Raw genomic sequence first — 27,659 nt, forward strand, 5'->3', positions numbered from 1 at the left:
GCTAAAAGCCAAGTCACTTTCATGGTACCTAAAACCCAGAATTGGGGCAAACTAATCTGAAACATACCTGGCTAGCCAGCTAATCCAGCTTCATGGTACAGGCCCCTGTTTGGTGGATTTTCCTGTTCTGGGCTTGTTTTGTTGTGTGTTCATTAGTTTTCTAATTTTGCACAACTTTATTTTTTTTTATATAATTTAATGTTTTAACTGTATTCTATTTTTCCTAACTGCTACTTGAAGGGGTGTGCATAAGACTGACATGACACCTTCATAATCTTGGCATGACACGTGTCATGAATATGAAGGAGGTTTTATGCATGTTTATGACAACTGTCATTAAATGTCATTCGCTCAATTATGTCATTTTTAATGCAAAGATGACATTGTTTGAGATGTCCGAGTTATGACAACTTGACATAAACCAACACATCATAACCTGTCAGTGTCTTTGTCATGACAACTTGACATTAGCAAAACATCATAACCTGTCATAAACATGACATAGAAGATTAATTATCAAACTTAAAAAACTACTTAGCTTTATGGGTTAACATTACATTACATTACATAATTTTGGTAACACTTCAGTATAGGGAACACATATATAAACGATTAACTATGACTTTTCCCTCAATAAACTCTTAATTTACTGCTTATTATAGTTAATTGTTAGGTTTAGGTATTGGGTAGGATTAAGAATGTAGAATAAGGTCATGCAGAATAAGGCATTAATATGTGCTTTATAAGTACTAATAAATAGCCAATATTTTATAGTAATAAGCAACTAGTTAAAAGACCCTAAAATAAAGTGTTACCATTATTTTATAACAGTGTCATCTTTTTTTACGAAATTTGAAATTGTCTATTATCTGACCTTCTGTTGGAGGAAACTTAAAAAAAAAAAAAAAAAAACATGAAATGAAAAATAGTAATGATGCTGTTAAAAAATTATTTGTCAGAGTATTGTCACTTAATGACATTTTAATGACAAGTTCAATTTGTACCACTGTACTTGAGCTCAAGATACATATTCATGACACTGTTATAATGGCCTCATGACAGCCAATGTCAAAACCAACCACATGACAGTTTAATGCAATGTTAACCCATAAAGCTAAACGATGTCAAGTTGTCATGACAAAGACACTGACAGGTTACGATGTGTTGGTTTATGTCAAGTTGTCATAACTCGGACATCTCAAACAATGTCATCTTTGCATTAAAAATGACATAATTGAGCGAATGACATTTAATGACAGTTGTCATAAACATTCATAAAACCTCATTCATATTCATGACATGTGTCATGTCATGATTATGAAGGTGTCATGTCAGTCTTATGCACACCCCTTCAAGTAAAGTGTTACCAAATATTCATATACCTACTATAAGAACATAACGTTTATTCAAAATATATATGCACACAATTTTATTTATATATTCAATATACATTTATCAAAAATACAATTGTGTATATATATTTCATTTTAAATGTAAAATATATACTTAGTCTATATAAAACATGTTAGGGACATATATATGTCACATGTATGTAAGCAATATGCTATACATATATGTGTAATTTGTATATTGAACATTTATACAAAGAAATATGTCATGTATATTGATATTTATATATGTGACATATTTATATCGGCTAGTTTTATATGTCAATATATGAAATTGTTCCATTTTCGAATAGGTTTCATATATGTTTTCACTTTATATGTGGATATATTTTGTATATTATTACATTTCCGTATGGGTATAATAATGATAATATCAGTTTATTGGGAGAAATGAGAGTAGATATGTTTCATGAGTTTTGATATTACCGTATTCGCAAAACATTTTATCACTGTTCTAAATTCCCTGATTGAGTACACGGGAAGGACTTTTATTATGAAACGTCGTATAGTGTATTCCGCTGGGTGGCGCTAGTTTCCGCTGTTGTGTTTTACTTTCTCTTTCACCAGCCGTTTGCTTGACCATTTCTTCAGGTGTTAATGTGAGTGATTAAATGTAAGTTTATTTAATTATACAAATTAAAAACGATTGAAGGTCAAAATTACAGTTTCAGTGCAGCTTCAAAGCGTTCTACACGATAACAGACGAGGAATAAGAGTCTTATCTAGAGAAACCATCGGTCATTTTCTAAGAAAATACAACTGTATATGCTTTATAAACAAAATATCGCCTTGAACGTCCTCATATTAATGTTAAAAAACCTCATAAAGTGAAATTTTCATGCCATGGGACCTTTAAGATGTTTTGTGAATGCGCCCCCTGGACTTTTATTTATTTATTTATTTTAAATGGAAAAGGAAGTAAAAGGAAAGTGAAAGTAAACAGAGCAGCTTTTTAAGGCTGAAAACTATTGAAAATATACAGGTTATTGTTTATTTTTTGCAGTTAGGATGTATGATTTGTGTTTTAATGTTTTTACATGTAATGAAAATAGTAAAATGTGTGATTTCATTGAATAAATACAAATTGAAAATGTGATAAAGGAGAAATAAAATGTAAATACAAGGGAAATAAAGAAATATAACAAAATTATTATTTAATATCAACATTTAAAGTTGCATTCAAACAAACAGGACTTTTGTTTTGACAAAAAAATATATAAGATTTGATGAGGGAACTGAAAGTGAAACTAAACAGAACAGTGTTTTTTTCAGGGGTGAAAAGACTAATGGACAGGTTAGTGGATTTAGGATGTGTAAGAGTGTAGTGTGACAAACCTTGTTAATTCATGTTTCATTAACCCTTAAATGCATATCTCGGGTCTTTAGTGACCCGGGACGTCATTCACTACCCTCCTCCTCGTTCATTTTTTAAAGTTAGACATCAACCTTCTTTGTATTCCTCAATCAATTCATTATAAAGAATATAACAAGAAAAAAATCATAAAATTATAAAAGAATGCTTATTTTTGTATTCATTTTTTGTAAAAATTTATAGGGTCGCAAACGACCCGAGGTGTGTATGAGTGTACGTATATTTTTTCTGCACAACAATAACTGAATCTTAGATGACGGAATAAGTGCAATTCACCTTTATTCCACTAGGTGGCAATGTCTGATACACAATGCTGAAGTGACGATTAATTCAGACAGAAAACGAAATAATAAGAAAAACATGAAATGGCTCAGCAATTTACTGCAGAGCAAGTACTGAACGCATCAAATATGACTGTAACTGTTACTGGATGAATCTGGTGAAGCTGTTAGTGATCGAAATATTGATTCTGAAGATGTTGAAAATTATAACGTTTTGAGAATACGTTTGAGATCGTGAATGGGCTCATATTCGTGACCTCAAACATAAAACTAGCCTATTATTTGCTGAATTTACTGAGAAATGAGCTCTGACGAGGACAGTGATGATGGCATAAAACATCTGCTCAAACGGAGCCCTTTCAAGCTCCAAAAGGTAACAAAATATGATTTATTTTATTCTTCTGTAATTGTTACTCTAATATCAGAGGAGTTTTATATTATCGCGACAGGTAGAGATCCTTCCGTGTTAGATATAGATCCGGGTCAATAAAGACCCGAATATGTAAGAATGATTGGCGAAACAGTCATGCATTTAAGGGTTAACACAAGATTCAGCACTAAGTTCTCAAGCACTTTTTCTTCTACACTTTTCCTCTTTCTACACTGATAGAGAGAATACAAACATGACGTAAAGGAGCTTGAGGAGAGGCTGAAATCCTGGAAAAGGAGAAGAGGTATTTGTGAAGGTTGAACACGTCACTAATTCCCGTGCCCCTCCATCCTCTGCTACAATAAAGATCTGTTGAAACTTTCTTACCTTTCTGTCCTCTTCTGTTGTGTGATACTCTCGACCTCCCAATCATTTTTAAACTTGAATGAGGATGGGATAGGGAAAGGTAGACAATCGAGGGAGTCAAATATATGGTGTCACAGCAAAGGGTCTGAATACTTAGGACCATGTGATATTTCAGTTTTTCTTTTTTAATAAATCTGCAAAAATGTCAACAATTCTGTGTTTTTCTGTCAATATGGGGTGCTGTGTGTACATTAATGAGGAAAAAAATGAACTTAAATGATTTTAGCAAATGGCTGCAATATAACAAAGAGTGAAAAATTTAAGGGGGTCTGAATACTTTCCGTACCCACTGTATATGCTCATTCAATAGTCTTTACCAAACACACGTTCAAGGCAAATGAAAAAAATTGCATATTTACCTCGTTTTTGTTGTAATTGGAGTCCGTTTTCTTGCCAGCCAAGATAGGAACACAAAACGTGCAGGAACTTTTTTGCTGCCTGGGTCACTGCTTCTCTTGCTTCTCACTGCTTTTTTACAAAGGCGAACAAATTTGTCCCTCATGTTCTTTGACCTTTTCAAACACTCCGACTTTTCTAGCCCTAGATTGCCTGCGATTTCTCACCACAAATTGTTTGCCATCTGGGCGTCTTTGTAATGAGCTGAAGAGGTGTCGTACAGATGTACATATTTTCGGACTTTCGGACACGTTGTAACATTTCTGGAGAGGTGCACGTCCGGCTGCGCACAACCTATTACGCACAACCTACGACGTAGCTAATTTTCGAAATTGTCTTATAAAGTGAGGTCGCTAAGTGTATATTGAATTACCGTAAAGCATTTTGTCACTTTCGCATGAACGTGAACACGAGGCGAGATTGTGTCGGGTCGGCGCAGCTCAACTTGCAAGTGCTGTTTTCTAGCGTATACGTGCCAGAGGGGGTTAGTGCACGCCTCAAACACACCACTACAAGTCAATTAACCATCGTAAGGACTTAGAAAACTATTTATGAAGGTAAAAAAAGTTACTTAGTTCTGCTTTAAGATGTTTTGTGAATACAGCACCTGATTTGTAAGGACAGTGGCCCTCCAGGACAAAGTTTGGACACCCCTAGTTTAAAAAAAAAATTAATTCTTTGAATTTGAAGTTTTGGTAACTTCTAGAGAGAATGCTGTTGTCTTGCACAGGATCTGCTTGTTTCTATGTTTGACCACGCTCAATAAACATTGACCATTTATCACTGGAAAATAACAGATCCAATCCTGAGATTCAGAAAGAAAATAAATGAGACTGGTGTTTGGGATACTCTAATCTTTGATTTTGTTTTTCTATCCCAAAACATGAAGTGTGCTGAAGGAGACACAGAGGACTGAGACTTTGAGGAATAATAATTTAATATTTGCTTTATCTTTGCAAGTTTTAAACATTCAGTTTGTATCAGTAATATTTGTTAAGGTATTTAAAGGGTTTACTTACTATTATTTATTTATTTATTTTTAAAAAGAGTGAGTTTCGCTGATGATCAGACAGCATTGTTGATGTAAAGAAAATTGCGAAACAGTATCTGTCTTAAAAGTATAATATATAGTAATACATAAATACTATTATTGTGTAAATAATAGTAATTGTTTACACACAAGTGAATTTACTATATGATCCAGTGATTACATCCATGTCCTCTTTTTAGAGAAAGGAAAGCAGAAATAAAGGACAGTAAATCACTGGAAGAACCCATGTGTCCTGTGAAAGAGTAAAACCCAACGGCAGGACCACAGCTCTGTCCACTTTTTAAGATTAATATTTAGGAGCAGAACATTCACTGTATTGTGGGGGATTTTCTTCAGGATGGTGAGGCATGGAAGAGACGCTGGCCAGAGGAATCTGCAAGAAAAACAGGTGTGCCATCAATGTTTATTTATTTATAATACTAATCAATTATTGAACATTATATATATATATAATCAACTACAGCTAAGGAAAAAATTAAGAGACCACTTAACATTGATTTCTGAACTTTGAGTGGTCTCTTAATTTTTTCCTTAGCTGTATATATATAATCCAAATAATGGATCATTTTGTGTGTGTGTGTGTGTGTGTGTGTGAATTAGCAATACCAATTACCAATTAGTCTGGGGCTATAAGCTTCTCTTACCTCTGACTGGTTAAGATCATGTGACTGATAGGGCTGTGGAATTACAACTTGATGAACATTCAGCACCTTTGGAGAAATGCACATGCAGTGTTTTATACCTTCTTACTGTCATATAAATTCAATAATATTGGCAGTTCCAGTATTACAGCTTTATAGACAGAACTGTATTTCAAACGGAAATAGAACAAAGAAAAAACAAAAATCCTGCTGAAATGTTTTGGTTTGGAAACTTGTGTCTTTGTGCAGATTATTGAAACTGAAAAACTACCCATCTTTCTGTCAATCTGCAATGTCCTAACAACCACCCAGAACACCGTAGCAGCCACTCATCTTCTTGACCTGAACACATGACTCACCTGAGAAGAACAGCAGGCGTTGGCTTTACAGGCATAGTTCATGTTAGTTAATCCATTAACTAATGTTTAACAAATGAACCATATTGTAAAGTGTTACCCTGAACCATATTGTAAAGTGTTACCTCTTTCTGTCAATCTGCAATGTCCTAGCAACCACCCAGAACACCCTAGCAACTGCCTAGCAAACATAGCGGCCACTTACCCTTATGGAAATGTAATGTATGTACATATATGAAATATAAACATATGCTCGTATAAAGTAAAAACGTATATGCATATAAGCAGTCTGAATATGAATATATGACACCTATTAGAAATTGGAACAATTCCATATATTGACACATACATTTATCCCATACAGTGCTGCTTGAAAGTTTGTGAACCCCTTGCAGATTTTGTGAAAATGTGAATAATTTTAACAAAGAGGGATCATACAATATGTATGTTATTTTTTATTTAGTACTGTCCTGAGTAAGATATTTTACATAAAAGATGTTTACATATGGTCCACAAGACAAAAAAAAAACAGCTGGATTTATAAAAACGACCCGCTTAAAAGTTTGTGAAGCATTGATTCTCAATACTGTGTGTGGTCACCTGATGATCCATGACTGTTTTTTGTTTTGTGATGGTTGTCCATGAATCCCTTGTTTGTCCTGAGCAGTTAAACTGCCCAATATTCTTCAGAAACATCCTCCAGGTCTTGAAAATTCTTCAGACTTCCAGCATCTTTTGCATATTTGAACCCTTTCCAGCAGTGACTGTATGATTTTGAGATTCGTCTTTTTACACTGAGGACAACTGAGGGACTCAAACTCAACTATTAAAAAAGGTTCAAACATTCACTGATGCTCCAGAAGGAAACATGATTTGTCCGTTTCGTCTTGCTTTCTGCATAGTTGATACCAGGTAACGTTCACATTTAGCCTGAATCAATATGATATTATGATGTCCTGTTAGCTACGTGTCATTCATGGTGATAGTCTTACTTTCTCTGTGACACAAACACACACACACACACACAAACACCTCTGAACACAGTGATGCATAAAAACACCACAGAAAGCAAAATATCAGGAAAATATATTAAATAAATGTACATTATCCAGTCTTGGGAACTTTCATTAGACATACGGTCTCACCTTTCTCCTCCTGCTATTATTTAGATTTTTTTTTCTATTTTATGTTTAGTATTGCTTTTTAATAAAGAAAAACTACTTCTTATCTGATTACTTGATTAATCGATGGAATAATCGGTAGAATACTCGTTTACCAAAATAACTGATAGCTGCAGCCCTAATGTAAAAATATCTTACTCATGACAGTACTAAATAAAAAAATGACATCCATTTTGTATGATCACTCTTATATTGTTAAAATTATTAATATTTTCACAGATTCTGCAAGTGGTTCACAAACTTTCATAGAGCACTGTATATATAGCTTGACAGAGTGCTTCATCTTCTTAATCTCCTCACGTAAATGATTACTTTTGGATGACTTGCGTTTCTTCCCCACCACAGAAACCACCACAGGTTCAGCAATGTCATCAAAATGATTAATTTTTCTGTTTTTGTTGATCACAAAGTACAAAGCAGATAAGGAAAACTAGGGTGCCGGGTGTATTCTACGGAAGCCCTAAACGGCCATGGATTATTATTTTTTTTCTATCTTGTTTTCTCGTGATCACGACTTATTTTCTCGTCATCTCGAGGTAACAAAAGTTGTTTTCTCGTGATCACGACTTAATTTTCTCGTGATCTCGAGGTAACAAAAGTTGTTTTCTCGTGATCACGACTTAATTTTCTCGTGATCTCGAGATAACAAAAGTTGTTTTCTTGTGATCACGACTTAAAAGTTCTTTTTGATTGATTCTGAAACACGTACCCGGATTACTGTTGCTATAGTAACGTACACAACTTTGACGCGCATCTGATCAACGGTTAAATCATGCGCTCTTATATCTTGTGGATATTTCAGCTAAATATTTACTTCACTTAATAATAAAGTTTACAATAAATAAATACATATAGGCTAATCAATCACTGTTCAATAAATGTACGCTTAACATATTGTTTGTGTAATTAACATAATATTCAACAGAGCATCTCAAGCGCAGGCAGAGTGCCTTCAGAAAGATGCCAGATTATTCTATAATTCTAAAACCTTTTAGATTAAACCAACTTTATTTTCCGTTCTCATTTAATAATATATATATATATATATATATATATATATATATATATATATATATAATATATATAGCCTACATATTACATAATGTGTTTTATTTTTATTCGTCATGTAGGATAGGCTGTGATATCATGTGCGTTAAACTGTCTTCCTCCTATCTTCCATTAAAAAGAGATGCAATAGCCTACTCCAGATTTCCAAAAAACAAAACAAAAAAACTTTAATCCAGTTGATAAAGGCTAAAACAATCTTGGGATGCTGATTGAGAACCGTGTTTATGTGTATGTGTTTTCTACAAAGAAATGTAGAAAATACAATAGGTTACACACTATCAGTGAATTAAATTACAGGCTATAAATCACATTTCTTATCAATATACATTAAGTGACATATTTAGGTAAACGAACACTGAAACTGCGATGATTAAAATAGCGTCTTAAAGATACACAATATAAGGTTCAAACAGAGTACTATACAGTGACATCAAAATTAGATTTAATAAGCAATAAGTTTAGTATCACACCGAACTATTGCGGTCGTGAAACTGTGAGTCATGCAACTAGTCAGAATGATAACAAACACTTTCAAGCTAAATAATTATAATTAAATATAATTATAATCAGTCATTTAACAGTTAAGTTAATCGCTTAAGGCACACAATACTGCAAAAATAAAGCGATCAAGAAAACTCTCTCTGTCCAAAACTCGTACAATCTGAGCCAATATGAACTAATACAGTAAAGTGGATATTTACAGCGCATCACCAGTTATATTTGGTAATATACTGCCACCTGTTGGCACATTTGTGTAATTTAGAGCAGAGGATAAGTCGTGATCACGAGAAAACAACTTTTTTGGAGCATTTTGGAGATTTGGAGCAAAATTACAGGGGGTAAAAATGACATTAGAAAGATGGCAGCATCATTATTTTATATTTACACAGAGTTTGGTAGGTCTATTAGTAAAATCTATTGACTTCAGCAATCTTTGTTTCATTATATGCCAACAATGACAGTTAAAACAATTGGAAAAAAGATCTTGTGTATTTTTGTTCTACGTTTGCATTTCTAAAACTCAAGAAATATTAAAGATATCTTAATATCCCAGGTGAAAAAAGTACACTTCCATAATGTATTTAAAGTGCTCTACTTTTATACTTAATATACTAAAATACTTCTGAAAATAATCTACAGGCATCTAATTGTACTCCACTGTGCTATATAAACACTATGAATATGAACTAAAATGTGCTTTTAACATACTATCTGTTACATACTATGTTTAAATAGACTTGCATATAAATTAGACATATATTGATCACATTCTGTATATCAGTCCCTCCAGAAAAACGCAGATTTTTTTGTGATTGTTGCGGGCAAAAATCCTTGAATTTGCGGCACATTTTCTTAAAAAAATGTGATGCAATATGCAGGATATTTTTGCAATTTTATGCGATGAAATTGCGGGAACTTGCAAAAACTGTAGTTTGATGAAAAAGAGAAAAAAGGTGATTCCCCCAACACCCTGTTATCACTAGTCTACTACCCTAATGTAAAGAGACATTTCTTATTACTTCCTATGATAAGCAAGCATACTAAATCACAGAATATTGAAGTTCTCATTCTGTTTTATTTCAGACCTTAATTAACACATGGCTCAAACTTACAAAACATTGAGTCAAACAAGTTGTGTAGTTTTACAAAAGGAATATTTAGCAACTTCTGTAAAAATGAATACATAAAATATAAAAAAATAAAATGTGTGCTTCCTGTTTTACAGAGGTAGCTATACAAAACAGACATCTTCTGTTAAACTGCAATCTCTTACTGCAATGTAAATTATTTTACATACTACTAATATACTTACAACTGTAAAGTTTTGGTACCAGCCATATCACCCTGTAGCCCAAGACTGGTTGCCCACTGAAGCTAAGCTGGGCTGAGCCTGGTTAGTACCTGGATGGGAGACCTCCTGGGAAAACTAGGTTGCTGCTGGAAGAGGTGTTAGTGAGGCCAGCAGGGGGTGCTCACCCTGTGGTCTGTGTGGGTCCTAACGCCCCAGTATAGTGATGGGGACACTATACTGTCAAAATGCACCGTCCTTCTGATGAGACGTTAAACCGAGGTCCTGACTCTCTGTGGTCGTTACCTACGAAAAGAGTAGGGCCGACATCCTGGCCAAATTTTCCCATTGGCCTCTGTCCATCATGGCCTCCTAATCATCCCCATACACTGATTGGCTTCATCACTCTGTCTCCTCTCCACCAATCAGCTGGTGTGTGGTGGGCGTTCTGTCGTAATATGGCTGCCGTCGCATCATCCAAGTGGATGCTGCACATTGGTGGTGGTTGAGGAGATTCCCCCTTCAATATGTAAAACGCTTTGAGTACCCAGAAAAGCGCTATATAAATGTAACGAATTATTATTATTATTATTATTACTGTTCTGTAACAAAAAGTGCAATCTTACAACTGTAAAGTTGCATCAACTTCTGTATGAAATTTTCACAGTGCACTGTGAAAATGAAAACTATAACTGTGTAGCCTCTAACATTGGCCTATCATTCGTCATCCTCCATCCCCTCTCCCTCAACATCCATCTCCTCCCCCTCCACCATCTCCTCCCTCTCAAATGCTCCACTGCGGACTCGTTGGTTGTGGTAAAGGAAGACTAAGGCTTTGAGGTTTTGTTTGGTAGTTGATCAGCTGAGTTTGAGACAGCATCTTTGTACCGTTTGGCTAAAGAACTCAGCACAGGAAGTCTCTCCTGTAGGCCATCCCAAAACACATGTAAAAAATCCATCATGCCAGATGGTGCAGCTCTGAGTGCTGCTGGACCAAGAGTCTTGAAGTAAGAATCAAATTTATCACCTGGCACTTCAGTGAAACCTGGAATGGCCTTGTAGCTTGCTACGGAGTCATCTAGGAATGCAATGTTGCGAGGGTCAAACATCCTGACCTCCTGGAGAAACTCAATGGCCGGCTACCCATGTGACATGTACTTGTTGAGCTTTACTTCAGCATTTTCATATGCCTGACCAACTGTGCAGGGAATCTGTGTCTTCGTGGTGTGTGGTAAGTATTCAAAATATTCGACACACGCCTCATACTGCAGCTCTTTGTTGGCAGCAAAGACCACCTGCAGATCCTCCAGATAAGTGAAGATCTTTGTGGTCACAGGACACCTGCTCTGAAAGACATTGAGTAGACTTAGGAAGTGTTTGCACTTGTCAACCATGATGTTAATCTGGACATTCAGGGACTGAGCTAGGTCTGGGTCTTGAAGCATCTCATGGAGTCTCTCCACAGAATGTGGAGCACTACTGCTACACGCCTATAAATAAAAAACAAATAGAAAGAAAGGAATTAGGTCAAACATACAATATTTATTTTTAATGCAATTACATTTTTTGTTTTGATCTTACTAAACGATTCATGATTGTATATGCAAAGGGGGTTAACTGATGTAGAAAAGGAAGTGTTGATTGTATTGAGGAATTATGTGACGGAAGTTTTTACCTCGATTTCCATCTCTATGAACTCCTTGTACAGTCCAAAGTGATCTGCGTAGTACTGCACTGCAGAGAACCAGGAGTCCCAGCATGTTGCACAGGGGTTTGGAGACATGACTGCCCTTTTTCTTGGCAGCTTGTTTGTCCTGAAGCAGAGGTACCTTCTCTTGCTTGATACAGCATTGAAGAACATCTGGGAGAAACTTAGCATGGAGATGTTCAACTGAACAAAAGGTTTGCGGAAGGCATTGCCAATGAGATTCATTATGTGTGCCATGCATGTGATTTGTAGTGAGTTGGGGAACAACGATTGCAGAGCTGCTGTGAATGCCTTCTTCATGTAGGCTGCATTATCAGTGTCAAACACAATCACATCCTTGTTGTTAATGCTGTATCCTTAAAGGCACCTTACAACAGCCACGGATACAGTGGAATGATTGCACTGCTCAAAGAAAACTGTATCTGCAAGGTAGGCCAAGATCCTCCCAGAATGATCCTTCTCAAGTGGTGCAAGGAGGATATTCAGGACACATCTCCCCTCGACATCTGGAGTCTCATCGAATATCACAGCAAGAGGTTTTCCTGCAAGAAGTGTCTTCAGCTCCTCTTTTTCCCTCTCATATACTGCTCCCAAGTACATATCTTGAAGCTGGCGAAACCCTGGAATGGCGCCGCCATTGATGACATTCTCATTCAGAAATTTCCTCAGTGTAGGGTGGTCACTCTTAGACAGTGGGATGTTGATTGCAGTTCAGGTGGCAACCCAGGTTTCACAAATCTACAAACAAAATACTTTTGTATCATTAGGCTGTATTGTGTACACACACACACACACACACACAAAGTCCAGTGTAACCTACAAAAACCTGCAGTATAAAACTGAATCATTTACAGTAAGCCTTTCACAGAACAGTAGTGTTTCTGCAAATAAAACATAATTCTTTCAAGGCAAAATCAATCATCTTGCATTGGAAATTACACTACTGTTAGGCTATCTAACCCTAATGTTAACTTACATCAACACACCACATACTTGGAAATCTCATTAAGAGTCACACACACCCTCTCTGTTTCATTTCATTCTGTTTTCAATTTAACAGTTAACTATCAACCTTTTCAAAATTTTACAAGCTTTAATCTTCTAAGCTACTGACCTTGATTCATTCAGCCCTAGCAACTGTTTTGGAAGTTGACGCCTCGGTGTAGGTGAGCTGCTTCTTCCTGCCTGCTTCTGCTGCTGCTGCTTTAACCATCCTCAAATGTTTGGCGGTGACAAAGTGGTTTTTCAGTGTCGACCTCCGTCTGTGGTTCAACACACAGTTGCATGGAGTGCACACCAGAAAACTACTTTGCACGGTGTTTTGCACTTATTCTTGTTGAAGACTTATTCAAATGAGAATGACCACTGCGGGGTTTGCAGATGATGTTCACATTGCGTAATTACGTCACTTCATAAGGTTCCCATGGCAATAGGGGGAAAATAATAGCGCTTTACTAGTGTGAAGTAAACGCAACATTTTTCAACTTTCTGCTAAGATCTATGTGACTTTTTTGCAACAAAAATACAGGGATTATGTATTTTTGTGCATTATTGCAGCCATCTGGCATGATGGATTTTTTGCATGTGTTTTGGGATGGCCTACAGGAGAGACTTCCTGTGCTGAGTTCTTTGGCCAAACGGTACAAAGATGCTGTCTCAAACTCAGCTGATCAACTACCAAACAAAACCTCAAAGCCTTAGTCTTCCTTTACCACAACCAACGAATCCGCAGTGGAGCATTTGAGAGGGAGGAGATGGTGGAGGGGGAGGAGAAATCATGCTAGCCCCGCATATTTTGCTTGCTGAAATCGGCAATTTATGCGGCGAAAGTGCGGCGTATTTGAAAAAATACGACCCCCGCATACTTTGGCGGACTTTGGCTGATTATGCATTAAATCAGGCGATCGCATAATCACGTTTTTATGGAGGGACTGGTATATGTTAACATACAGTACCACATAAAAAGTCATCATATAAATAACTATAATATAATGTTAATATAAAAAAAATAATTCATTTCATTCATGGTATAAACCTATATATTCATATATCATGAGGATGTTTATATGTGCTAGTAATATATTGCCTTATATGTACATATATGTCCCTATATTTGAGTAGGGATGTGATTTACGTTTCATATATTGCATTTCTGTATGCTTCTAGACCTGAAAGCATGACTCACCTGAGAAGAACAGCAGGCGTTGGCTTTACAGGCAAATACTGACAGACAGATGGAGATGATGAACTCAAGGAGAGTGAATACAATGGAGACACCACTGAACCCCTGTAAGAGGGCCTGAGAAAACACTCATCATTAGCACAAATATTATTAAAATAAATTATAGTTACACTTTCACTGGCTGCAAGTGCAGAATGTACAATCCTTGAGGCTCATTTGGTAATGTAGCATAAATCAAACTAAAATGAGTTTACAATTAATGTGTGATTGTAAATAGGGCTTGACATTAACTCATCAGCCACTGCAGTTTTCCAAAGTTACTAGCCACTCAGCATTTTTACTGGCCACAATTTTTAATATTTTTTTTTTTTCCCATTGGGGAATAACATCTCATTTACATATGTAACCCTCTTTATCCGAAGGAGGGAACAGAGACGTATGTCAGAAGTAAACCGACAAATTGGGTTCCCTAATAAAATGCCAGAATTACTGACCCCTTCCAGCACCCTGCACCTTGGGGCGGAAGATGGGACCAGGCTTACGCTAAGAGAGTCTACTGCTGTTCCATAAGACTTGGATAACACTTGGAAAGCGTGCCCACCGGGAACGCTGCGGAGACCACAACCTACCTACATGGGAAAACACACATGCACTGGCCATGGGCGGTGCACATATGATTCCAGGCATCAGTGGGAGACACACTTGGCAAAGGCAGCAGAGCGGACTCTGCGGAGGGAACGACACAGGCTTACCATAGGGAGGCTACCATGGAGATATACTCATATTGGACTACTGCAGAGGTCACAACATATCGCACTCAGCCTACCACAGGTGAGGTAATGAGTGTTTGGCCTGGCGACAGACACTCCACAATGTCTGAGTTTGCAAAGGGTGGCGCAGGAACTCAACAGGGTTCGCAAAGCCAGGGCTGGGTCTGCCTCCTCCAGGGGCAGCGCTTGCAGGATCACTACACAATCTCTAAAGGGAGTAGTAGAAACCTTGGGCACATGTCCAGGGCACAGTCTTTGCTCCAACCCCTGATCAAGCAAGATCCAGGGTCCTCTTGGTGAGAAGAACACCACTCAATAAACTTCAAACTTTGAAGGTTCCACTTCAAAGTATAGAGGCGCTTCGTAGAAGCTCTAGTAGAAGTGATGGTGTCTACCACTGCCTGGGGTAGATTACATAGAAGCTCGCCATCCCATCTAGGGATCAGACATGGAGTTTTCAGAGGTCCGAACACGGGTACAATAGGGTGCCCTGTCTCTGAGTCAGAAGGTCCTTCCTCAGAGGAATGGGCCAAGGAGGTGCTGTCGCAAGGAGCATCAGTTCTGGAAACCAGGTCCAGCTGGGCCAATAGGGCACAACTAGCAGGACCAGCTTCTCATCCTTCCCGACTTTGCACAAAAGTTCTGCAAGTAGGCTCACTAGGAGAAAGGCAGATTTGGGAGCACTCATATGGGACCATCGTAGGGGTCGCAACATATGGCACCCAGCCTAGCACAGACGAGATAATGAGTGCTTGACCTGGCAACAGACACACCACAAAGTCTGCGGTCACAAAGGATGGCACAAGAAACTCAACAGGGTTGGCCGGCCGGGGAAATCATTGGAGCAGTTCTGTAAACCTGGTCTGGTTGGGCCAATAGGGCGCAACTAGCACTTTGCACAACAGTTCTGTAAGTAGGCTCACTGGGGGGAAACTCATATTTGTGAAGGTCCCGGGGCCAGCTGTGTGCCAGTGCATCCATGCAGAGAGTGCCCTCAGTCAGTAGAACAACTGAGCTCTCATGCGATATCCCAGTTTGTTGGTTCACTTCTGACATACGTGAACGCAACCGACTGAAAGAGAACTGCCATTAAGATATGTATTTTTAATACCATCTCATAATTTGACAATAGATCAAATATCTGCTGTCACTTTAAGACCTGACACATGAATCCATTATATTCTTACACATACTGACTAGGTCTCATTTATCAAACAAACAAACAAAAACGGAGCATACAGCCATTTCCACACAAAACTTGGCATTCATCATTATGGACATGACGTTGGCTACTATCAAATCTTGGATCAGGTCTCAGCTTGTGTACTCAAGTTTTTGAGCATGAACAATTGCATGCAGCAAAGTAAATCTGGTGGAGAAATGTAATGACAACATTTTCATCATTATTATTTTCCTGACAAACAACTGAAGGTAATCGATCATAAACTGAAATGTCATATTCAAATTTTATTCAATTAGAATGGATGAACTTTTGTGACCCATTAAAAATAATACAATAATGTTGTTTTTTTTCCCCAGGGGTTTAGGTTTACATGCACAAATCGCATCATAAACAAAAGAACATGAGATACATCATGCACCTGCAGCGCTTCTGTGAACCAAGAAATCCAGAATAAAAATTAGGTAGAATTTAAAAGGAATAAAATAAATAGGACTATGCATGACATATATTTCATTTAAATAATTAACAGATTAACAAAAAAAAGAGAGAAAGAAATGTGTGATGCTCATTTTTGTGACACTCCAACGTCTTCCATTTAAGGATTATGGAGGCCACTGTGCTCTTAGGAACCTTAAGTGCAGCAGAATTTTTTTGTAACCTTGGCCAGATCTGTGCCTTGCCACAATTCAGGCAGTTTCTTTTGACCTCATGATTCATTTGCTCTGACATGCACTGTGAGCTGTAAGGTCTTATATATACAGGTGTGTGGCTTTCCTAATCAAGTCCAAACAGTATAATCAACACAGCTGGACTCAAATGAAGGTGTACAACCATCTCAAGGATGATCAGAAGAAATGGACAGCACCTGAGTTAAATATATGTGACCCGTCACGAAAACCAGGGACACAAGTCGGCAGCACAACTCTTGAGCAAAATGAGAAAGAAGCATTTTTTTTCAAAATTGGTGATTTTCGTTTTTTTGCAGAATCTGTTAGTTGAGATCATGAAGAAGCCTTTCCGTGTTTGAGATAGCAGTATTGGTATATTTAAAAGCGTACATTTTGAGGTTGAAATCGGCTTGTTTTTCAGAGATTTAGCAGCAGTAGGGGCGTTCATTCTTTTTTTCCAATGGGAAGCGTGGCTATTACTATGCAGCGCTCTGGCCGGCTCTAGCTGATATCAAAATTCAATGAAGAACCGTGGCCGTTACACCGAAAATGTTTTGATGTACTTCTTCGACAAGCCGGATGCTTATGAACAAGCGCTCACTGATTCTGAAGACGATCTGAGCGACGATGAAAGCGGCATAATAAGACATTACCTCTCTGGAGTCGGGTAACGCGCCGGCGCATTTTGCAGGATTTTTTTTTCACATTGCAGCAAAACAGACTTAAAATACTCCGTCATTTTTTGTCATAGAGACATAAGTAATATATTGAAACTATAGAATGTCTTCTTTTATTTGTGTACACTCAGAGTAAAAACAAAATGTTGTGCTTTTTGAAAAATAAAGAAAACTAACATGATGCGTGATTTCTCCTCTCCCTCTGAACGAAGTCCAATCTGATAGTTCTCAGAAAATGAACTGTAACTTAGTGAATACTAATCATAAAAAAATTATACTTATGTCTGAAAAAACGTTGAAATGTCAAGTTTTAAAACGTGTAAGTCAAATCGAAAACAAACCTTCTGTGTTTATGTAATCTGTATGAAAAGAGAGCCATGTCAAAGTCTGGATTCAGCTCATTATCCGCTAATGCGGCCACGCCCACGGAGCCAGCGCTATTCAGACGCAAATTCAGTCAATACATGCATTCATCGTCTCAATAATGATTTTATTGTCTGAAAAGTGTTTTGATAGCCATAGTTAGCGATCTCTGGCCTCTGTTATCCAGTTATTTCCTGGATTGCCTATTCTTCTTTACAGGCTTCTCAGGTGAGAACATTTCATTTCATGTATAGTGACAAAATACACGGGTATCACAGAATCCTGTCAAAAAGTATACCAAGTTTTATGTGGAAAACCAGCAAATAAAAATAAAATAGCATATATGTATTTTTCTTTACATAAACATAAAATATAACATAAAAATATGGGCAGATTTTAAAGGAGTGTCTTGCAACATGTTATCTACAATGCACAAGTTCAAATAGAGTTTTGACAAAAAAGTCACATATTTCAGCCTTAAATCATTTTTATAAAACTCAAAAAAGATAAATTACTGACATTTACAATGCACATTAACCTTTATTATTAATAGTATGCGGTCCATGCAGCTTTACAGGGGGTATGGCTTATCTAAATAAGATGTAAATGAGCCCTATTGTCACTCCCAGCAGGTGAGAACAGGCGAGAACTGCAACTTTAGAGGCGTTTTTCTCCCTATAGAGCTTTCTTGAGTAGGCACCTTCAAATGGCCACAACTTCTCCAAATATTATCAGTTTCCATGTGTCACACATCGTTGGAAAGCTTGGAGACTGCACTGTCAGAATATGTGAATAACTCAAAATGCCCCAGAACCGACTTGTGTCCCTACTTTCCGTGACTGGTCACATATGAGTGTCACAACAAAGGGTCTGAATACTTAGGACCATGTGATATTTCAGTTTTTCTTTTTTAATAAATCTGCAAATTCAACAATTCTGTGTTTTTCTGTCAATATGGGGTGCTGTGTGTACATTAATGAGGAAAAAAATGAACTAAATGATTTTAGCAAATGGCTGCAATATAACAAAGAGTGAAAAATTTAGGGGGTTCTGGCAATAAAGCTCTTTCTGAATCTGACAACAAAATACATATAAATTATATGTATATAATGTATAAATATGGTCCTGTCAATTTTGGTTCAAGTTTCTTTCTTTGTGTAGTTGGATCATTCATCCACACCAGGTCACCCACTTTAAAGGGTCTGAACTTCTCAGACCTATTAAAGTAGTACTCACACTAAAGTCTCTGATCTGTACTAGTATTTAAGACTTCTTGAAACACAGTTTCCATACGATTGACTAGAGCTGAACCATAAGTCTGCGGAGCGTCCATGGCTCCATCTGATGGAGAATGGCGAGTACCCGGTGCTAGAATGGGGTGTAGCATTAGAGTACAGTACAACTGCAGATAAGTATGGTCCCATTCGCCACCACTATGAAAGAGAACCTCCGCCAACTGATCCTTCAATGTTTTGTTGAACCGTTCTACCATTCCATTACCATGAGGATGGCAAGGTGCAGTTCTCATTTTACTGATGTTTAATCTCTTACAGATGTCCTGCAAAATCTCTGAATCATACTGACGTCCCTGATCAGAGAACAATTCCTCTGGAACACCATGTTTAGGTATGTACTGTTCACACAACAACCGTGCCACTGTACTGGCTGTTTGGTCCACCATAGGATATGCGTTGACATATTTAGTAAAGTGATCTTGCACGACCAACACATACCTATTACTACTGGATGTGACAGGCAATTCTGTGATATCAGTACACACAAACTGAAAAGGTCACACAGCATTAATAGACTGGAGAGGTGCCCTTCGCTGAGAAACAGGCATTTTCCAAGATTCACAAGCTTCACATTAATCTAGTGGTGGGCCGTTATCGGCGTTAACGTGCTGCGTTAATGCGAGACTCTTATCGGGCGATAAAAAAAAATATCGCCGTTAATCTATTCTCAAAGTTGGGTTGATAGCTGGGTCTATACTACGCAAGCTATGATGACTTTCACCTTGATATTTTAGCGCGGATGCACTGTAGGGGGCGAGAACGAGTCTTCGAACCTGTGTGTTTGCCTACTGTGAAATTACAACATCAAATGTGATGTGCTAACATGGATGCAGCTATGAAGCCGCCGGGTTTGCTTCATAACCGCTTATTTTTAAGAAGCTTCCCAATGGAAACCTCGACAAGACTAACGCCTTTTTCACACTGCAAGCGTGAGCAATGCGTGAGCGTAACTACATCGTCACTGCAGCTGCAGAGACGTGCGAGTATTCACACTGAAAGTGTTTGTACAGCGTCACAGCAGCGGCTCCAAACTGAATATAAAGAGAGCATTTCTTTACAAAGACAGCTATAAATTTGTTTTTATAAGTTGGTCATTTATAAACTTGATAGTCTTGAAAGTTTGTTAACATGCAAGGTGTACAACACTCGCATATAAACGTAAAATCAATAAAAAATAAATAAATAAAAGCCTTGTGTTATCCATTGCTACACACAAATGAGGTAAGCTTTGTGTTTTACATCATCTGACGCGTGAACATGTTTACAACACAGCAAACTCGGCGAGAAAAGACAGCAAACTCGGGTTTAATTTGGGTATGCAAGAGCCTATATTGCTGTCTGTGTAATAACTAAAATAATGTTTATATATCTAATTTTCTGGCTAGTTTAGTTTAGTTTTTTATAATACACCATACTTTAGCCCAAACTGAATAATTAAAAACAAGTTTATTAATTAATTAATGACTTACTTTTAGTCATTATTTGGGTAGCACACATATTCTGAATGCCTTCGGCAGAATTCAAATGAGCCATTTTAATCTAGATTAATCTAGATTAATTCCAAGATTACAGTGAGATTAATCTAGATTAAAAAAATTAATCTATGCCCACCACTACATTAATCACAATGCACAGTAGACTGCACAGTATCTGCACAGTAGACTAAGAAAAATCCTCATCAATTTCACATTCGGTCAGACAAATTTGTGATTCCACATTAGGCCGACATTCTATACCATTGCCACCAACAAAAACAGCAGTCTGAGAAGTGAGAGGCAAGTCATCTCTTTGAATAGATATGGTCTGTGTGAGAGGTGTCGGAGTCATAGATGAATCTACAGGAATACGAGACATGGCATCTGCATTAGTATGTCTCTTGCCATCTTTGTGAACAATCACCCATTCATATGGATCAAGCTCCATAGCCCACCAACCTCTACTTCCTGTGGGATCAACAAAGTTCAATTTTCTCAGGCCAACATAGATTTGAGATTGGTGACAATTGTAAAAGGGCAATTACTCTTTGCCATCTTGAATTTGAGACAGGACAGCACCAATAGCTGTATTAGACGCATCTGTACTTAATGTAAACGGCTGATCAAAATGAGGGAGTGCCATGACAAGCAGAGATGTCAGAGTATCTTTTAGGTTCTGAAAGCCTGCTTAACACTCATCGGTCCATTCAAAACGAACATCTTTGTGGGTCAGTCTGTGTAGGGGTTGAGCCTTAAAGGCATAGTCTTGAACGAAACGCCTATAATAGCCTATAATGATTTTGGAGTTGGCCAATCTCGTACCTTCTCGCTATGAGCTGGATCAAGACACAGCCCATCCTTTGAGACAACATGACCCATGTACATTACAGATGCCTTGCAAAAATGTCACTTCGCAGGGTTAAGCTTGAGACCTACTTCCCTGAACCTGGTCAAAATGTCTGTGAGGTTTTTCATGTGATCCACAAAATCTTTACCCATACAAATGGATGTCGTCCAAACCCGCTGCCACCAGAAATGTAAGAGGGGCTGTAGACCATATGAGAAAACTCCAGTCTCTTTAGAATGGGTCCATCGAAATAATGCAGGCATACATTTTATGTGGAACTTTACTGATTTTTATTTGTCAGCGTTTAAGCATGAAATCAACTCACAGCTCACGTCACACACATTTCTACCTTTACACATCTACTGTGCATTATATGTCTCTCATGACAACCACTGTGCATGTCATCGCGCCAATCCACTGCGCATTGTCAGTATCAATATGAATAATAATTTTTTAAAAAAATCGATATTTAACATACATTGCACTTAGTTTATTATTTCAGATGCCTTTTTGAAAAATGTATATATAAAATTCAACCAACTAAAGTGGCTAGTAGGAGGTACTGCGTCACATGCCACTGCTGAAATCCACCCATATGCGGTGGGTGTTAATGTCAAGCTCTGATTCATGTAAATGATCAGTAATTAGTAGGATGTCTATTAGATTCTTCTATTAAATTAATTGCAGGATATTGCAGATTACAGCTGAACTTGATAAAAGTGACTATAAAAGTTAACATACCTTATACGTGCAATACGATTCGTCAAGGTTCACTGGTCTTAAAACCGACCGCAATAAAACCATAATGGAAATGCCTGCAGTTATAGCACTTATGATGCTCATTCCAAGTGAAGCTTTCACCTATAGACAGAAAAAAAAAAATTAAACAAAAAAAAAGTTAATAAAAAGTTAGCAAGCTCTTTATCCAGTGTGTTAAAACAGATCATGAAACAATATATATGGAGCAGTATAAAAATAAATAATAAAGTTGCAAGTGGCGATTATTGGGGTCCAAGTACAAATTACTTGAGAAGACAATACATTTATACAATGGCAAGTCTTAAAAGCATGTAATATTTTACCATAGACAGATAGTATTTTCTCTTCGATTTAATTGGATAGAAATACATTTATTCATGTCTGACAACTTGACATGTTTTCTGTATCATGTAAAAATAAAGTAAATGGTTAATCTTACATTTACTTTCATCCTGTTTAGGACACTTTGTTTAATCTTACAATAACAAGAAAATAACAAGCAATGTGTACATACCAAACACAGACTGGAGGGTCCTTTGACATGGAGTACATTTTCTGCAGCAATGCTCAATGATCCTGTGATAATGTACTGAGAGGAGAGAGAAAGGACGATTCTGTTTGAATATTTCGCTTATAAAAGACAGAACTGTACTTAATTGTATAATATTTGCTCACAACGAGAGAATCCCAGTAAGGAATTCCACCGAAGACAAAGTTGGATTCTGCATGGACAGTAGACACAATTTCAAACAGGAGTGTCAGCAGGCCGATCATTATCTGGACAATCTGAGTAAGACCAGAAAACAGATAATTATTGCAGGGGTCATAATTAATCACAGTTGTCAGCTGAGCAGAGTCGCCAGATCTGCACAGCAAAACCCACCAAATTTGACAGTTTGCTAATGTTTGTACTCCTGCTTTTTTTGGATTTGTTCCCATAAATTTCCTCCTTCACACTGACAGATACATATGATAATCAATTATTGAAAGATTTCTCACTCCAAGAGCTTTTGGTTGTCCTTTCAGAAATGCCTCAAGTCCTTGAGGAAATGAAGCTGCCTGTGGGACATGAACAGTCACTGGAGCATTTGTCCCTCTTTCAGCTGGTGCCGTTTGTTCTGATGGCTGAAACTGGATGACCAGCGTCCCAGAGTTTGTGGGTATGACAGGTACTGGACATTCTTGTTTCTGAATATGAGATTGACCTGTATGAAATCACAGTTAATCAAAACATGTAAAAACATTTGAAGAATAAGAATATAAAATACCAGTGTATTTATTAAAATATTATATGTTAACATTCATTATTATAATGAGCAATCTGTGGTCTTCATATTCTGGAAAAACTTCTGAAAGCTTGTCATGCCACAGAATTATTGATAGCTAGAGTAACTCCACGAGGCCTTGAAAACAGAGAGGGTGCTTCTCAATTCTTATTTTCCTCGTTTCCTTTCCTCACGTCTTACAGTAGCTCCACCCTTTCAGGATGCGAGAGAAGGACGCAGGGAAAAGACGCGAGGACGGAGGAATTGAATCAAGTTAAATGATATATCCTCACTCCCTTTAGCGTCACTTCAAAGCGTCATCAGCTGCACTCCAGGGATCTACCCACAAAAAAAATCGCGGTGCAATTAGAGAATCCTTCAAGATGGCTGAGCTCGATCGTTTTCCAGGTCATAGGATAGAGGACAGAGGAGCGAGGAAATGAGGAGGGATATTGAGAAGCAACCAGAATTTTCACAGATATTAGACATTATGAGCACTGACAGATGAAGTGAATAACACTCATTATCACTTTATCACGGCACCTTTTAGTGGGTGGGATATATTAGGCAGCAAGTGAACATAATGGGTGCTTCTCAATATCCCATTTCCTCGCGCCTACGTCCTCCATCCTATGACCCGGAAATCGATCGAGCTCAGCCATCTTGAAGGACATCTCAATTCTCTGAGAAGCACCCTTTGTCCTCAGAGTTGATGTGTTAGAAGCAGGAAAATGGCCAACGGAGATAAGGATTTGAGAAAGTTTGATGCAGCAAATTAGCTCAAAATAAATATGAATAATTAATCATAACTAGTTATAATTAATTATTAATATTTTAATCAGTTAATAAAATTAACTTAATGTAATAAAATTAATATTACAATCAATTAACCTGTTGTTCAATGAACACACAGTGTTAATTGTTTATTAATTCTAAGAAATGTTCATTTCCAGGTTATGGGAAATAACAATCTTATTCTTCTAAAAGCCTGTAGTCAGGACCGGCATGAATAGGGACTCCCGTATATGAGCGCAAAACACGGACAACCTTACGTGTGACATGAACAAGACTTTATTAACTAGACTAAACACTTAAACTATTCTAACATTCACACACATACATGCATACAGTTTACCAAGAGAGAGAGAGAGAGAGAGAGCTAAAGCAGAGTACAGGAAGCAAGAGGTTACAGCATTGTTGGACATTTCAGCAGATCAACAGCCTTGAGCAAACCATCAGTATAGTTTTAACAGGCCCATCTTTAAAAGGGGTAAGGATACTCAATGTATCCGATAATGAGACTAAGTTTGATACTTGCATGTCTCTCCAAGTTGAATTAAAACTGTCCTGATGCAATTTGTGGAGGTTTCCGTTGAATCTTTGCTGATATTGTCTTGATGAAAGAGAACCAGTTGGATTCAGAGGATCTTTGGTGAATGGAAGGTCTAGGCCGAGGCCTGGCACAAGCTTGGGGTTCCTTAGAAGCTTCTAGCTTCTTACAGCATCATCTTGACGTCAGCACTTGTCAGTAAAAGAAAAGAAGAGGAGGACGAGCAGGAAGAGCGGGGGTTCCTTGTGATCAGTGAATATAAGGGGTGAAGATGTCACACCCTCTTAAGGTGTCTGAGCCAATAAGGAGTTCCCCTTTCAGAGGGAAGTTTTACGAGTCTTTGTTCTGTAGCAAGATATTAGCATAAGACACTGGATTGGATGAATGAGAGAATAACCTTCTAGCTTCCTATAATTCTAACATGTCACAGAGTTAGTAACATGTAACATAAATTACCAAATAGGAAATTAAAGTTGGAGTCCGTAGATACCAAACATGCTGCCAATGTGATCTCAGTTAACTATACATTTGCAACTATGGAACATTAATACCAAAATAGTTCAAAAGAGAGAATTAATACATAGAATAAAGCCTATAAAAGGAAAGTCATGAGATGGGAAAATTGGATACATGTTTATACATTTCCCAAGTGGTTATATAGAGAATACATAGGATTAAGAGAGTTTATTTGTCCTTCTCAGGAAGGATGAGTCACTAGTCTCTCCAGAATTCTTCTGGATCATAAAAGTACCATATAACTGTAACAGGACACCTAGGTTGGCCTGTGTGCTAGCAACATTGGGATGCTGGTTACAGTTTAGGGGGATGAGTTCAGAGAACTTTGATAGTGAGAGTGAGTTTATGGGTAATTCATTAAATACAATGAATAATTGTGTGGCTGATTGGTCCAGACGTTACATATGTAGGAACTGTGGACGAACCAGACAAATGAATCATTCAGATGATTCTTTCAAAACATAATTCTAATTCAGAATTGAGGTTCCGGCTCCGGCCCGTCTGCAGATAAAGCCAGGCTGATTACTTTTACGACACATGCTTCCTGATAGCAGAAGCGACATACCAAAGGGTCACCCAAGAAGACAGAGAGACAATCCAGACCCTTTTGTTTCCTTACTTCACAGGAAAGCCAAAGAGACTGTTGAACAAATAAATCTGCTTCAAAATTGTTCCAACAATTTTAACGGACTTATCAAACATCTTTTAACTACATACATTTTGCATTATGTGTCCACAAGTACTACCTGTAAACAGTTAGGCTTTAGAACACTCACAAGTCATGTAAATGTGTTAACTCTTGACTGAATGACTGAAAGTATGCCTTATTTGGACTTAATTTGATTCTTTCCCCCTTTCCTATATCCTGACTTGAATGAAATCTGTTTAAAATGTATTGTATTCCATTTAATAGAAATCATGTTAAAATGGCACTCTCTGCTGAAGCAGAAACAGGATGTAACACTTATGTTTTATTGGGGGCAGAGGAAGGCCCTCTTGAAACAGGACAATGTCTGATTGGCCAGGACTCCTCAGAGGGGTGACAAACAACTAAGTTTAAATGATCATATTGCAAGATAGTGAAGGGGAGAAGTTGGTTAGTAAACGAACAGGGAGTTGGTTCTGTTCTGGGAAAAGAAGCCAAGACAAGTACCAAGAACAATGGAGTAACAAGAAAGAACAGACAAGCAGCTCATTCAAGCCATTCAACCTTCACTCACTTTTCTTTTCTTTTACTTAATTCTCCTTTACCGCTGAAAGTCTCGTGTCCTAAGTTTCGCCGCTTCAACTCCAGCGACAAAGAGACTTCCTTCATTGTTCCACACGGACCTGATCTGGACCAATCATCGACTTGGGAAACCCCTCTCTGCACGACGAGGGAAATTCACCTTTAAGTCAACGCAAGCAAGTACCTCCAGATGAAAACTGAACTGGTGCATTTAAATGAATGATTCATGGTTCGTTCTGGTCTTTGAAATGCATTGATAGGAATTCGGTTAATCAGATCTCTCTCTCTCTCTCTCTCTCTTTCAAAACTCTTTCTCTCTCATTTCCTTCTTACTGCAACGCGTATGAATGTATGTGTGTGTGTGTGTGTGTGCGTGCCTTTGTGTTAGATTAGTTTGTGTTAGAATAAATAAAATCTCTTGTAGATTTTAAAAGGAAAGTGTCTTGTATTATGTGCTTTATGATTTAATGTCTTAAACTGTCGATTTCAAGTTACCGTGCTCTAATCAGCATTTTCACGATTGTTGGATATTTATATCCGTTACAAGAGCTTATTACGGCTCGAGCAAATGAACGCTGGACAAATCAGTTGCTCGGTCGTAATCTAAACAACTCTTTATTCATTTGAGCTAATTTTACTTCCTAGGGTGTTTTCCCTACATTGACAAGAGCCAAATTGTGATGGCTAGACGACTGGGTCAGAGCATCTCCAAAACTGCAGCTCTTGTGGGGTATTCCTGGTCTGCAGTGGTCAGTATGCATCAAAAGTAATCCAAGGAAGGAACAGTGGTGAACCAGCGACAGAGTCATGGACGGCCAATGCTCATTGATGCACGTGAGCATCAGAACTGGACCACGGAGGAAGAAGGTGGCCTGGTTTGATGAATCACGTTTTCTTTTACATCACGTGGATGGCCGGATGTGTGTGTGTCTCTTACCTGGGGAACACATGGTACCAGGATCCAATATGGGAAGAAGGCAAGCCGACGGAGGCAGTGTGATGCTTTGGGCAATGTTCTGCTGGGAAACCTTGGGTCGTGCCATCCATGTGGAT

The 27,659-nt window shown here is 37.7% G+C and overlaps 2 protein-coding genes across 2 annotated transcripts in view; both read right to left on the reverse strand.

The window, feature by feature from the left end:
* Positions 1–27,659, reverse strand: part of LOC125261066 (membrane-spanning 4-domains subfamily A member 15-like) — a 101,874-nt gene that overhangs the window by 72,632 nt on the left and 1,583 nt on the right. The window lies entirely within an intron of this gene.
* Positions 5,206–27,556, reverse strand: LOC125261029 (membrane-spanning 4-domains subfamily A member 15-like). Its single transcript, XM_048179571.1, has 8 exons — positions 27,544–27,556; positions 23,267–23,472; positions 22,943–23,053; positions 22,782–22,856; positions 22,250–22,369; positions 14,234–14,347; positions 5,950–6,015; positions 5,206–5,678 (listed from the first exon to the last, which is right to left on the reverse strand). Exons 1-8 carry the CDS (start codon positions 27,554–27,556, stop codon positions 5,592–5,594), a joined length of 792 nt encoding a protein of 263 aa, XP_048035528.1. The 3' UTR covers positions 5,206–5,591.

The sequence above is a fragment of the Megalobrama amblycephala genome, unplaced genomic scaffold (genome assembly GCF_018812025.1).
Source record: "Megalobrama amblycephala isolate DHTTF-2021 unplaced genomic scaffold, ASM1881202v1 scaffold253, whole genome shotgun sequence".
NCBI classification, from domain to species: Eukaryota; Metazoa; Chordata; class Actinopteri; order Cypriniformes; family Xenocyprididae; genus Megalobrama; species Megalobrama amblycephala.

Excerpts from the sequence above, each read along its gene's own strand:
- LOC125261029 (XM_048179571.1), bottom strand. Across the intron at positions 6,016-14,233 it reads ACGCCTGCTGTTCTTCTCAG|GTGCTGAATGTTCATCAAGT; the intron begins GTGAGTCATGCT and ends ATTTCTCCAAAG. Across the intron at positions 5,679-5,949 it reads ATGATCTTAACCAGTCAGAG|ATTCCTCTGGCCAGCGTCTC; the intron begins GTAAGAGAAGCT and ends TTTTTCTTGCAG.